The following is a 13840-nucleotide window of genomic DNA, read 5'->3' as shown; positions in this document are numbered from 1 at the left end:
GAGCAGGGCTAGAATAACTAGTTTCTAGCCTCGCTGACCAAAAAATGTATATTGAATACTGACAATTAAGACATTTAGAATAAGAGAATAATTACTGATTATGACTAGAAATATCATGTGTACAAGACCTGAGTCATTATGACTCCGCTACCCAGAAACTTGCACACATTAATTAACGACCCTACAGTATAAAGACGATCTGAATTCTTATAGTACTAAAATGTTACTATTAGACAAAGGCGCTGATCCTGGGGGGAAGGGGGGCAAAGCTCATGTGGGCCCCCCTATTGTATTTATGAATATACAATATTTGACATAATTTAAATGCAATTTCTTAAAATCCTCATATATATATTTACCTTCTGCATCTGAATGTGCCCCTCCCCCAAATTTACAGAGAAATCGGCGCCCATGCTATTAGAACTGATCAATTGATATTAATTAGTCATAAAGATTAGAATTTATAGCAATTGAAAAAATATTTTCTAAATTTTTATTCTCAGTAGAATTTTTTTTTTTTCCATCATTTGTCAGTTTCCGTGAGTAATCTGTCACAAGGAGACGTGTACAAGTCCTATTAGTTCTTCGCGAGTTCTTGAAAATTTGAAAATGAAGTTTTTTTTACCAATACAAATATTCGGCATAATTGTGTCCACCACTATCTTTCGAATTATTTGGATTCTTGAGACATCTTCTACTCAGTGATTGAAGTATTTCGTTTAGTATGCAAATAATCTAATTGCCAATGCGTCGTGGAATAGGAGCATTAGCGTCTTGATCTTTCTTTTGTGTACATGCTTTTCCCTAATTAACATAATATAAAATATTAATAGTAGCGAAGTTATGACGAAAGTACATTCTTGTAGTAACCATACTATATACTGCTAGGGACTTAAGTAAAACTAACTTTAATATTTATAATTTCTTTTTTAAGGATAATGAATTAGCAGTAAGTATATAATATATCCAGTGCAATTTACTTAATTTCAGGGGAGTTAACTTGTTGTTTCATACTTTGCTGTCTTACCTTACATTAGGTATGTCAAGAAAAACTGAGGTTGGCAAGATTTCCAGGATATCCCCAAATGAGGTAAAAACAACTCTTTTGGGTGACATGCTTAATCTAAATGGAGCATTAGTATTCAGTGAACATGTTTTTTTTTTTCTTTCCCTTGCGATAATGATTTTTATTTACCGAATTTAAAATATACGATTTACTGTCGTTAAGTTGATAAATTTACTTATACCCAACAAATTTTCTACAATGTAGCACTTTGTCGAGAAAACAAATTTTTGAAGTGTTTCAATAGGGAATTTTAAATTACTGTTGTTCTTATATTTGCTGATATCCTGAGATAAATTTATCTCCTGATGATAAATTTATCTAAACGAAATGAATGTTGGAATAGTGCTATAATGAAGGATCATGACTTGAGCTCTTATCGCCTTTCTTTCTTAATTCAAAAGTTGTTGAATCTGCAAGATGCAATGAAATATGATTGAATTTTTAGACATTTTTACAGAATCAATCGGTTAATATTTAAGTACCATATTCCATTTTTAATTTATTATTTTGTTTTATTAAGTTAAATGAGTAAAAGAAAAAAAAATGTAAAGCTTTTGTCTTTCTTACCAGAATAAAACAAGTTTTTATTTCCATTATAATAAGAGTTTTTCTTGCGATGATTTCCATTATTTTACGGCTGTGAACGGGTTGATTTGTCTACAAACTTGAAAAAATAAGTGTGCATGTCAGTTCTTTTCTTTGAGAAATGACTAAAAGTAGGATTCGTTTAAAAGAAAATAACATGATCACTAATATATCTGAAATTAAATTTATTCAAAAAATACACAAACTTAATATGCAAGAAATAATAAGTTTTGAGAATATTATTATTATTATTATTATTTTAGTTAGAGCTATATTAACTCATTCAAACATAGTAAAATGTGCACGGTTGGACTACTTTTACATAATACTAACTTCGTTCATTTGCTTAAGTGCGTCCTATATTAGGAGATATACATTTGTGTTATATCAGTATTCTAATAGGTACTTATATAAGTTAACAGTTCTCTTGGGAACCGAAGTTGAGAAACTTAGACATATTTTAATTCAAATGGAATTACAAATAAATTCTGTTGATTAGTCCCAAAGTGTATAAAGTACTTAAGAAATGTCGAAAATCTAATTCACTCTTTAGATAACACATTGTATTGTGATTTACTTTGAATATTTTAAATGTGATTTTATGTACGTTTGTGATTCTTTAGTATCGTTGAAATGAAATTTCATTTTGTGTAATTTTATGAAAGTTAATATCTACGAATAAAAGCTTAATATCTATGTAATGCATTTACTCAGCATCTATACATATTCATTCCGTTCTTTGTTTATTTAAAAGTTATGTGATTCCACCTACGGTAGAAAATATATTACAAAGAAAAGTGGATACTTTCAAAGAACTTTCTACAGTTATTTTTTAAATTTTAAAAACTTACAAAAATCCAAATAATAAACAATCACGCTAACAGACCTATCGAATAGCAGGCAATTTTCCGATTTCAAATATCGATACTAGTATTTCTTAACATAAGCTTGTTAGGACTCTTGCAATATAAATAAAGTATGCTTTCTTTGAGAAAATAAAACTAATTTGTGTGTATAACAATGTCCCGATAAAAGCATACTACCCTTCGTGAAGGTTTTTTTTTTTTCGAAACAAGTGTGGTATTTTAACATATTACTGCAAAGTTTGTTGTTTTCTCGATGATTATACATTTTATTTGCGACTTTTACAAGACAATTAAAAATAAATAATTTTTGACTTCGGACCTTTTCAAAACAATTGAAAATAAACAAATATTTGATTTTGGACCGTGAAAGTAACAATTTTAATTGTTCCACGTCTATAACATCAACAAGTACTCTGAATTATTAACTACTTTTTTGCAAGTGTCCCAAAATATGAACAACATGTAAAGGAATGTCAAACTTTTCATACTTTTGTAAATTTTTATTAGTTATTTTAGCTATAGCATAAACAAAATTATAACTTTGTGCTTGAAATTAGTGGAAGTTGTCTAAGTAGGACATTTTAACTTCCAAACAAAATAGTGCAAGTGACTAATTTAGAGCAATGAAATCAAAAGTATATATTTTACTATTTTTATTCAAGTATAACCAACTTGAGCAAATGATCAAGTCGTAGTGCTAACCAACTTTACTGTATATAAATCTGGAATTTCGTACTCTTCGAGTACCGTCGCATTGTTTATATGCTAAGCCACCACTTTGGTGTGTTGATTATATTAATTTTCAAATAAGTAAAACTTCTTATCAAGGGCGCCCATGTTGTGGTTTCCAAGGGGAGGGGGGCAAGTAGAAGCGACATTTCAAATGTAGTCTCAAATTTTGCGGTAACTATTCTAAAATATCTTTTGGGTTTTCGATCTTCCGAAGCAGAATTTCCTCTAAGGGCGGAGCGCCCCACCTGCTCCCCTGATGGGGGCCCTTGCTTCTTATCACTGTATTGCGAGCGGTGATAATAATTAGAAATAATGTAAGTAAAAGGCTAATAGTCACCACAAGAAACATACCACATCACTAGGAAGTACTTTCGAAGAACATCGTCTTCATCGTCAGCCTAGGCACACTTCGAAAAGGATTTAAACCATAGGAAAGAAATTATGGATAGGTAAAAATGCTTAAAAAGAATTTTAAAAGTATGCGAAGTAAAAATCTTCTTCTTACTTGAAATAGACATATGTTAATAGTAATTCATTCGTCACTCTTCACTGTTTTTCTTTTTTCATTACCTTCCAGAAGGCGGAAATGAGTAGCAAAAACACTGCTCCAAATGGCATTTATGTCATCTTTATCTGAATTGAGTGCCGGTTTCGCCTTATAAATGTAGTAAGCTTCTTTAATTTTCCGTTCAGTTGCTGTTTTTGCTTTTTCGATCAAACACGAATTAGCAATGTTGTGGTTATTTTCTTTGAGATGTGATGCCAATCCAGATAACTGTCGTAAGCTACGAGGTTTCGACGTGCGAATGTGTCCAGCGATTCTAGCACAAATATTCCTTTTTGTTTGACATATATATTTGGTCACATTGCCATTTAACTCGATAGACGCCACTACTTTGTTGAGGACCAGTAAGAAATGATTTTAAATTTGAAAAATATTTTTCCATAGATTTAGGAGGAAGTTCGGAGATCTTGGATGTTATATTTATGCAATGCCTTCTTAATTTTTGCCGAAATACGTGGGACCAGAGGGACACCAATCCATTTGTCGTCTTCGGCATTTTTTGTTGGCCGATGGTGGGTACCGTCGATCTCCCGTTTGTACCACTTCAGTAATAAAGACAACAATAAAGAATTTCAAAAGTCTTAGGAAAAACTAGCACTAAATTCAGATAAAGGTGACATAAATACCATTTGGATCAGTGTTTTTACTACTCATTTCCGCCGTCTGGAAGGTAATGAAAAAAGTTATTATTAACATGTGTCTATTTCTAGTGACAAGATTTTTACTTCGCATATTTTCAAAAATTCTTTTTAAGCATTTTTACCTATAAATAATTTCTTTCCTATGGTTTAAATTCTTTTCGAAGTCTGTCTCGGCTGACGATGAAGATGATCATCTTCGAAAGTACTTCCTAGTGATGTGATTTTGTTTCTTGCGGTGACTATTAGCCTTTTACTTACATTATTTCTAAGTAATACTTCTATTTATTTACATTTTTACATATAATGTTTTGCGAGGCTTTCAACAAACTTAACTGAGAGATATCTCACATTACAAAGAAAGAACATCGCAATCGTGCGACTTAGTTGAACTATGGAGAGAACAATTAATAAATCATTTAATGAATGAAAATAATGTTTGTGTACTTCATGAAATATTCACATAGTCGTGTAAGTTTTTCTTCTTTTCATTTGTATAATTTTAGCTGTATCCTGCGAACATTTCGAACAACTCGTACCTAACAGTTTTCGTCGTGGTAAAATTGCTTTGTGACCAAAAAGTGCCAAGAAGTTGTTAAAAATAAATGCTGGAGAAATATATTGCGGATTTTAATTTGTACAAAAATTTTGTATCTCTTCTCTATTTAGTTCAAACCTTACTTTGTTCTCCGTTTGAGTTTTTAATGTCATACCAATCTGTTGTTCAAGTTTGTGGTCTTCTGTGTTGCCGAAATACTATTAAAGATATGACCAACAAAATTATCTTCAGTAGTCCTCCATAATAATGTCGGTAATAAACTAAACTAGAATAGATTGGTACAAGATTCACTTGAGGTAAAACTAAATATTCGAACAGTGAACAGAGTAGAGGGATTTAACTTTGTAACATTTAGGATACCATATACTGTATTTGTAACAGTTAGAAACATAAAATATTTCTTGCGATTGTTCAGCTTTTGGAACGTTGTGTTTAGTTGTTACAACAACGAATTAGTAGTTTTTTTTTCTCCCTTGTAGTTTGTTGCAATATCTTGCATATAATAATAGAAAAATGATACAGTCGAATACAAGAAATGTTTTCCCAATAATTCTGGAATTAGTTGACTAATTGGAATACAATTTTTTAATGTTGATCCCTGAATTACATTATGCGTTAACATTTATTTCGAAGATATTGGTCAAAAAAGAATATAATTGTAAGGAAAACACTTCTGCTTCTAGCTGTACAAAATAGTGAGTGAAATGACTAGAGAAAAGTGTTACTAACAAATATTTCGCTCTAATATCTAAAACAAAATTATTTCGTACTTTTTACAGATAACACAAGATTGTATTCAATTACAAAGATGTGGTGAAGGCCGTCCCGCAGGAGAAGCAATTGTATCTTTCCCAACTCGCGCTGACGCTGAAAGAGCCATACAAGAAAAGAACAGGCAAAATATAGGCAACCGTTGCATTGAGCTTTTCATGGTTTGATCAACGGAAATGTTATCAAAATTTGGAGAAATCCATTGTTAGAATTAATTTAAAAAAGAAAAAAATACACTGTACATAATTACATATCAATTATTTTTTTCATATATATATATATATATATTATGTGGCAGTTTTCGCCCAGTTTACTAGTTTTTTTTTTTTCAAAATATTTAAGGTTGTGCTTTTTTTCTTTTAAATAATAGTTTAAAATGTTGTTAAGAATTTAATGTCCTTAAAACCTTTATTTTGGATAGTTCTAGTAATTAATATTGTTAAATGTATGTATTACAGCATATACATATATAAAACATGTATTTATATGCTTATTTGTTAGTGTACTATTTTTTCTTTGTATAATTTTCAAACAACAAATATCACAAATGTCTTCCATTAATATTTTTTAAAAAGAAATTAGTTTATTAAGAACATAATTTTTATTTTCCCCCCTATTTCTTTACTGTTGAAATTATCCATTCTCTAAAAACTTAGTGAAACTAAGTTCATAATCTATTCAGTGTCTGATGCAATGTTTATACACTTTTTGTTTTCTTAAAATACATGCTAAATGTAAGAAATGAAGCTGAAAAATCCGTAAATTTCAGATATTTGTTTTAAATTAAATTATTAACATTTGAGTACAAAATACTTAATTAATTATTTGTCGTACATTTTTCTTCACACACTAGCCCAGTTTAAGAAAAGTCTAGTTTATTTTTTAAATACAAATAAATACACACAAAAAATGAACTACGTAAGTTTCCATGTATATTCATGACAATTTTTTTGAGCATTCCAAGTGCCTTTTTTTCATTGTTGTGCGTTTACGTGCGTTTAATTTATATAGTATATAGTGTGTAAGATTATGAACTGTTCATGAGTAGAGATAAGTTTTTATGTGCGAATATTACACTTAAATGTGTGTTGTATGATGAGTTGCTATATTCAATCATTTAATGTGTGTATATGTGTGTGTGCGTGTGTGTTTTTAGTGTCCTGAATGATAGAAACTACTTTATAGAGGGAGCCTTTTTTTAAAAAAGAAAATAAGGCGGAGTTACGAATTTTTTTTAAAAAAAATCCGCCATTTTGCAGTTGAGAGTTTCTATCTTCAAAAGAATAAGAAAAACTAGATAAGGGACAGAATAAAGTAATATTCCTGATAAGTACACTTGTGCGTGTATGGATTTTGAGAGTGAGAGTACATATTTGTCTGAATTAGTACGTATTGTTAACTATATTTGAAAACAATAAAATAATAACAACAACAATAAAAGAACAAGCTTCATATGTACAATATACGAAACAATTAACAACTGGAGCTTGTAGAGAAAGTAATCATTTTTGATAAGTCTATATTATGTGAACGTTTGTTTTTGATTTTTTTAAGCCTTTAACTCGCCCCTGCCACCAACTTTAATAATGTAAGTAATCAGTATGAATCGACTCCTAATTTCCTTGCGGTGCTACCGAAAAAAATGAAGCTGTAAATATATTTCATACAGATTGTTTTGTTAACTGCAGGAGGGAGAATGAAATGGAGTACCCTAGTCGTTTTCTTGGAGTAGGGAAATGGATTTATTTGTTGGAATTTTTTTTTTTTTTTTTTTTTTTTTTTTTTTTTTTTTTTTTTTTTTACTATTTATAATATAATGGCTGAAAATGATAAATGAGTATTCTTGCATGTGATCATTGCAAATTTTTGCAATACATATACATACATAATATTAGCTCAAACGTGGTCGTTGTGAGTTTTTACTGTTTTCTTTTTTAAACTTCGACAATTCTTTTTACCCCGTTTTAGTCAAAATTTAAAGAATAGACTTGACAGTAAATACTCATTTAAAAAAATGATAATTACCTACTTTCAAAAGAAGAAACTTTAATTATAATGAAATATGAAGAACGACGACCACTCACTGAATTGCATTTACATCTGTGATACTATATATTTAAAAAAAAAGATTGGTACAGAAAGCAGAAATGCAGCAAGGCATTTCTAAGGAATGAAGAAAATAGTAGTACCTGGTTACTGACACTGGGCGTATGACCAAAACATTTCAGGAATATGTTGGTCGCCGAGCTAGGGTATTGATGTGAATGTCGAAATAAACACTCCCTTGTAAAATCTATATCTATATATAATTTATATGAGTAAACTTTTCTAATGAAATATCCAAGGGAGAAAGCAATAACCTAACATTCCCATTATTATTATTGTGATGATATTTTGTGTAAATAGATATAAATATATATGAATATCTATTATATAAAGCATAAATTTTATATTTTATGCTGCTTACTCCTTGTGCTTTATTTAAACATTTTTTTTTAAAAAAAGAAGTTAAATAACTAGAGTTTTAGAAGTTTTAAACTCATAACTTATCGAGAACTCATCTGTGAAAATGTTAAATTCATATATTTGTAGTAACATTCCTATGTTTTGAAAATGAATAATCAATAACTACTTCAAATTATAGTAAATAAGAATGCATGTTTGACGTTTTATACTGCTGTTTTTGATATCAAATTTAAAACTAATCAAAAGGAATCAATTCTTCTGATTTTACAACATTCCAATTTATACAAAAATTTTAATACGATTTGTAAGTTGAAATTCATGTGCATTTAGGAAAAAAAATTGCATTTTATGCACATAGTGATGCTCCTTAAGTTAATACGGAATTCATATACATGCATCTCTTCATCCTATTTACAATTACTTGCGCGTGAAAGCTCGATTATTACATATTACTGTAGTTGTTGTTTACATAATGTTGATTTGTATATATATATATATATATATATATATATATATATATTATTACTACTATGAATTATTACATATTTAAAGCAAAAACTAGCTAAATGTATTCCTCAAGTAGCAATATAACTTGTCCGGACAAGAAGAAGTAGAGCTGTGTAGTTTAACTTAGCACAAAAGATTATTTTATATATATATAAAAAAAAGAAGCTTAGATTTCATAACGAAAATTCAGTTATATTTATGAATATATGTTAATATATTTGATCCATTACATTGTTATACTTTATTAATAAGAACTATGAGGACAGTACAGTGTATACTTATTAATGCACAATTAAAAACTTCTTTCCTCATTTGTCCTAACTAGAATATAAATGTCGTTAGGGCCTCAAGTTAAGCCAATGCAAGTGCAATAATGTAGTGTTATGTTGAAACATGCAATTAGTAACTTCTATAGAATTTATTATATTTCTTGTTTTAATTTAGTAACTTTTTTCTTGTTTGAGGTCCAGCGTGAGAGTATTGTTCTTGGAGCTACACAATTGTTTGTTTGTTTGTGTGTGTGTGTGTGTGTGTGTGTTTTATGTGCTGAATTATTATATAACTCCTCTCCTCCAAATTACTTATCGAATTCTTGTTACTACCCATGCGTATTTCTCCTTATTCTTAAAAAAGAAAAGAAAAAAATAATATATGTATAATTAAGAAGTTATTGTTGATTTTTTTTATAAAAAATAGATATATATATGAAAGACTGTAGTTATTGACAAATCAATATTTAAAATTTGATTTGATTGTGTGACTGTGAATTATTAGGAAAAAAAAAAGGAATGCAAATATATACGTATTAACTTGTTCCAACATTTGTATAAGGCAAAGATTCATTGAACCATATGTATGTATGTATGTATGTTTGTATGTTGAAGTATGTTTGGATACATAATTAATATTATTATTTTTCTTAAACGAAATGCATCCTTTTGTTAAGAACTGCCAGTTGAAAAATGTGTCGTTTAAATTATAATATTTTTTTTTTAATCATAAAAATAACTTGATGTGAATGTTATTTCTATTATTTTCAGATTTGTGCTTTGTCTGATAATATATCAAATGTTGGAATTAAGTTTTCCATCAAAATCACGTTCTTTTATTTCCTGAAACTTTTTTGAATGTAGAATGACGTTTGAATATTTCGAATTTGAATTGCACGTATTTTACTTTGATATATTTTACTTGCCGAAAGATATAGAAAGGGAAAGAAAATCTCAGAGAAAGAGAGAAACATATTTGAGCCATAAATGTCATTCTGCGTTCCAGTAAATGTTTTATAAAATAAAGGATCTATATACATATATATAAATATATACAAGTTAGATAGATTTACATAAAAGTATATATTATTATTATTACTATTATTAAAAGCAAGAAATGTTAATAAAAAGCAAAGCTTGACTTGGAATTCAGAATCTCTTTCCAAGTTTTCTAAGTCATACTTTATCTATCCAGTATAGTAGAACTGGAAAAAAGAAAGAAAGAAAGAAGTTGAAATTTAAAGAAAATATACAATTGTTGTATCCTGTGTATTTAAAAAGTCAATAAAGAACTTATCCACAAAATGTTCGTCAACTTATTTCTTGAATATTACGCCTTTAAGGACAATGCCCCATTTTTTTTTTAATAGTCAGCGAAATTTAAAACAATCAGTTCCAATTGGCTGATGCATGATGTGGCAGCGCTTTTTTCCCATCATAATCACGCTGAGAAACAATGAGAACAAGAAGTGGAAGGGATGAGGTACAAAAATGGAATAAACAGCGTTGGTAGTGTAGGATTAGTCATGGACCCATAAGCAGTATACTTTGCAGAATCTTCGACTATATATAGGGTGGCCCAAAAGTAGGTATACACCCCTGCATTGATCAAGTATAATTTTCTAGCTTATAGGTTTATTTGTTTTGGCTGTTCCGAGCTTAAGATATAAGTAAAAAGAATTAAGAACAAATAATAAAGAAACTAAGTCTACCTGATAAGAAATGATACAAAAAGCAATGAGTTAATCAGTACGGGTCAGTATACCTGCTTTTGGGCCACCCGTATACTAGCAATATTTCAATATTTCTTGCAGTTACTGATTTTCCCAATGTAATGCTACCTTGTCAGTCCTCTTCTCACTGAGAGAAGGCGCGAAGCAATCTATGACGTCAAACCATTCAATTAGGAATGACTTACTAAAGGGCTTGTTCCGTATTTGCCTTCGCAAAAAATAGCGTAAGGCTATGTAAAACATGCAAGAATCAATTATATCTGCTATGTTGTATTACTGCTAAACTAAATAGAAAATTTTACGTTGCATTGATGCAAACTGTTACGGAATGGGGCCCCTAGAGTGTTTTGTTTATCGTGACGTTTCAGTCTTTGTCCATTGGACAAGACCCCTTGATAAGACTGGGAAGAGGTGCTAAAAAGTACACGACAGTGTGTGAAATTTGCAACACAGCCAAGATCATCCGACTATTTTTTTTTTTTTTTTTCAGCGTGACACTGTTTATACATAAAAAAAGGTAAGTTCCAAGTCGTAAAATTATTCTAGACCTTTTCAATAATCGTCCCGTAAGATCTTTTCACTTCTATATGCTCGTATTAGTATGATAAACAAGATGTAAAACCTGTTAAGTTGAGCACCTGCTTAATCTAATATAAATAAAATAGAGTTTTTGTTTGTGTGTGTGTGTGTGTGTCTGTCTGTGCGCGGCCTGAGGACCAGACGAGTGGACTCAGAATTATCAAATTTTGGTCACGGGTACCTTGGTCCAGGCCCCAGACCAATACGAAGCGTTCTTTTCAAAGTTCAATCAGGGGGGGGGAAGGGCATTTACCGGGACACATAAAAGTAGTAGAAAATGACCGATATTACTGTCGAATTCATAGTTTTTGCGATCGCTGAGATCAATGGTGAAACTCCGATCGTATTCACCCCATTCGTTGCGGGGCGGGGGGGAACGAGACATGTAAAAATAATCCAAAATGACCGATATTACTGTCAAATCCTTAGTTATCGCGGTCGCTGAGATGAATGGTGATACTCTCACGGGCGTTGACTTCCAAATACAGCCCGCATGCGAAGAATAGGTATTTCAGTTAGTATAGTATATTTGTAGAGCACATGCCGGGTAGTTCGGAAATATTACTCCGTAAGTTAGCCTCGATTTTTGTGACTGGAAATGACAATACCGTCGAAGTTGGCCACCCTTGGTTCTTAAAAAATTGCCGTCTTCCAGAGTCTAATCCAAATCTGGCTTAGATCCTTACATCCCTCGAATCTGCTTATAAGGGTTAACTATTTTCCCTCCATCCTGTCAGAGAAATACAGGGGTAGACAAAATAAATCCAAAAACACTTCATACAGGACACGTAAGTTTGGCCCTCCACTGTACAACACGTGTTGCGGTTGCCAATCGTTTTTTGTTTTCAATGTGTCATGTAGACCTTCCTCTTGTCAGCAGTAACCAGTTCACCTGTGAGTGACATGGTGTGAAAGTGGTGCGGTAAAATGGGCGACCTGACAAACTTCCAAAGAGGCATGATCGATGGTGCCCGTCTGGTTGGAGCTTCAGTGTCGAACATTGTGGGGGTATCGAAAGGCACTGTGTCCAATGTCACGAGGGCATACACAACACATGGGCAAACGACATCTGCAAAGCACAACAGTGGTCGAAAGACAATCCTGTCAGATAGGGACCGGAGGGCATTAAAACGGATTGTAGCAGCTAAAAAGAAGACCACTGCAATGAAAATTACGTCTGAACTCAATTCCGGCCTACAGAACCCGGTTTCATCGAAAACAGTGCGACGGGAACTTCATAAAATGAAAATTAATGGCAGGGCCGCTATCGCCAAACCGCTGGTCACAGAAGTAAATGCGAAGAGGCGTATCCAGTGGTGCAAGGATCACAAGGCATGGACTCATGAGCAGTGGAAACAGTCCGTAATGTGGTCCGATGAATCGACCTTCACCTTGTTTCCAACAACTAGTGGTATTTACGTATGGAGAACACCGTCGCAGGCCTATGATACAGACTGTCTGCTCCCAACTGTAAAGCATGGGTGTGGTTCTGTTACAGTATGGGCAGTGATATCGTGGTTTTCTGCAGGTCCCATCATAGCCCTGCATGGAATGGTGAATGCTATGCGTATGAGGCCATTTTGGGGGACCAAGTTCTACCCATGGCCCATATATTGTTCCCTGATGGTGATGGCATCTACCAAGATGATTTGACACCTCTGTCACGCTGCAAAAACGGTGAAATCATGGCTTGAGGAGCATGACAAAGATCTATCACACCTCCCCTGGGTCCCACAATCATCAGATCTGAACATCATTGAGCCATTGTGGTCTGAGTTAGAAAGGCGTGTTCGGTCTCATTACCCTCCACCAGTATCCCTCAAGGAACTGGAGCATGGTTTGGAGGAACAATGGTACAAAATTCCACACACCATGATTCAGGAGCTGTATATGTCCATTCCACGTCGGATCCAAGCTGTTTTGGACGCAAAAGGAGGCCCCACACCATACTAGGTATGATTTTCACACTTTTGCAAACGTTTTAGATTTTTTTTTTTTTTTTTTTTTGGCGTCCTTTTGTGTATGTGTAATCTCCAATTGAAATATATTATCTAGACATTGCCTCCAAGTAATAAAATATTCAAGTGGCATGTAGAAAACAATCATAAAATATGACAGAAAAGAGGATAAAAGTCAAAAACTTATATACGTGTTACCAGATTCAAATCTGGGGATAACACAGTCAACAGAACAGAACAGTAACAGAAACGCCGGAGGGAGCAAATAGCCATGCGCTCTTGGTTTAGTGGATAACGTGATAGATTTGCATATCAATCGATTCCGAATGTTAATTTTAATAGATTCGAATCCTGTCCACACTCACAAAGAGCATTGATACTTGAATGTTAGAAATGTATAAATATATCACAGCTACGTAATATAGTACATTAGAATATGTATATTAAACCAAATCACAGCTTCTTTTGACTCTCGACATTTATTTTGGCGCGAAAATTCCAGATTCGATTCCCAATGGGAGCTCATTTGGTTCGGTTTTAACGTTT

General features: G+C 32.0%; 1 protein-coding gene across 1 annotated transcript in view; it reads left to right on the top strand.

Annotated features, from left to right (window-relative positions):
• The window catches only part of LOC145674295 (uncharacterized), a 21305-nt gene extending 14292 nt beyond the window's left edge, over positions 1-7013 (top strand). Inside the window, exon 3 of the mRNA XM_081744150.1 lies at positions 5791-7013. Within this exon, the coding sequence (XP_081600276.1) occupies positions 5791-5949 (159 nt within the window). The 3' untranslated portion in view covers positions 5950-7013. The remainder of the gene's footprint in view (positions 1-5790) is intronic.
• The last annotated feature ends 6827 nt before the right edge of the window (positions 7014-13840 follow it).

Source organism: Thermobia domestica, chromosome 2 (assembly GCF_964235325.1).
Source record: "Thermobia domestica chromosome 2, izTheDome1.hap1.1, whole genome shotgun sequence".
Classification (NCBI taxonomy): Eukaryota; Metazoa; Arthropoda; class Insecta; order Zygentoma; family Lepismatidae; genus Thermobia; species Thermobia domestica.
The sequence above is the reverse complement of the archived record's forward strand: the minus strand, read 5'-3'. Positions and strand labels throughout refer to the sequence as shown.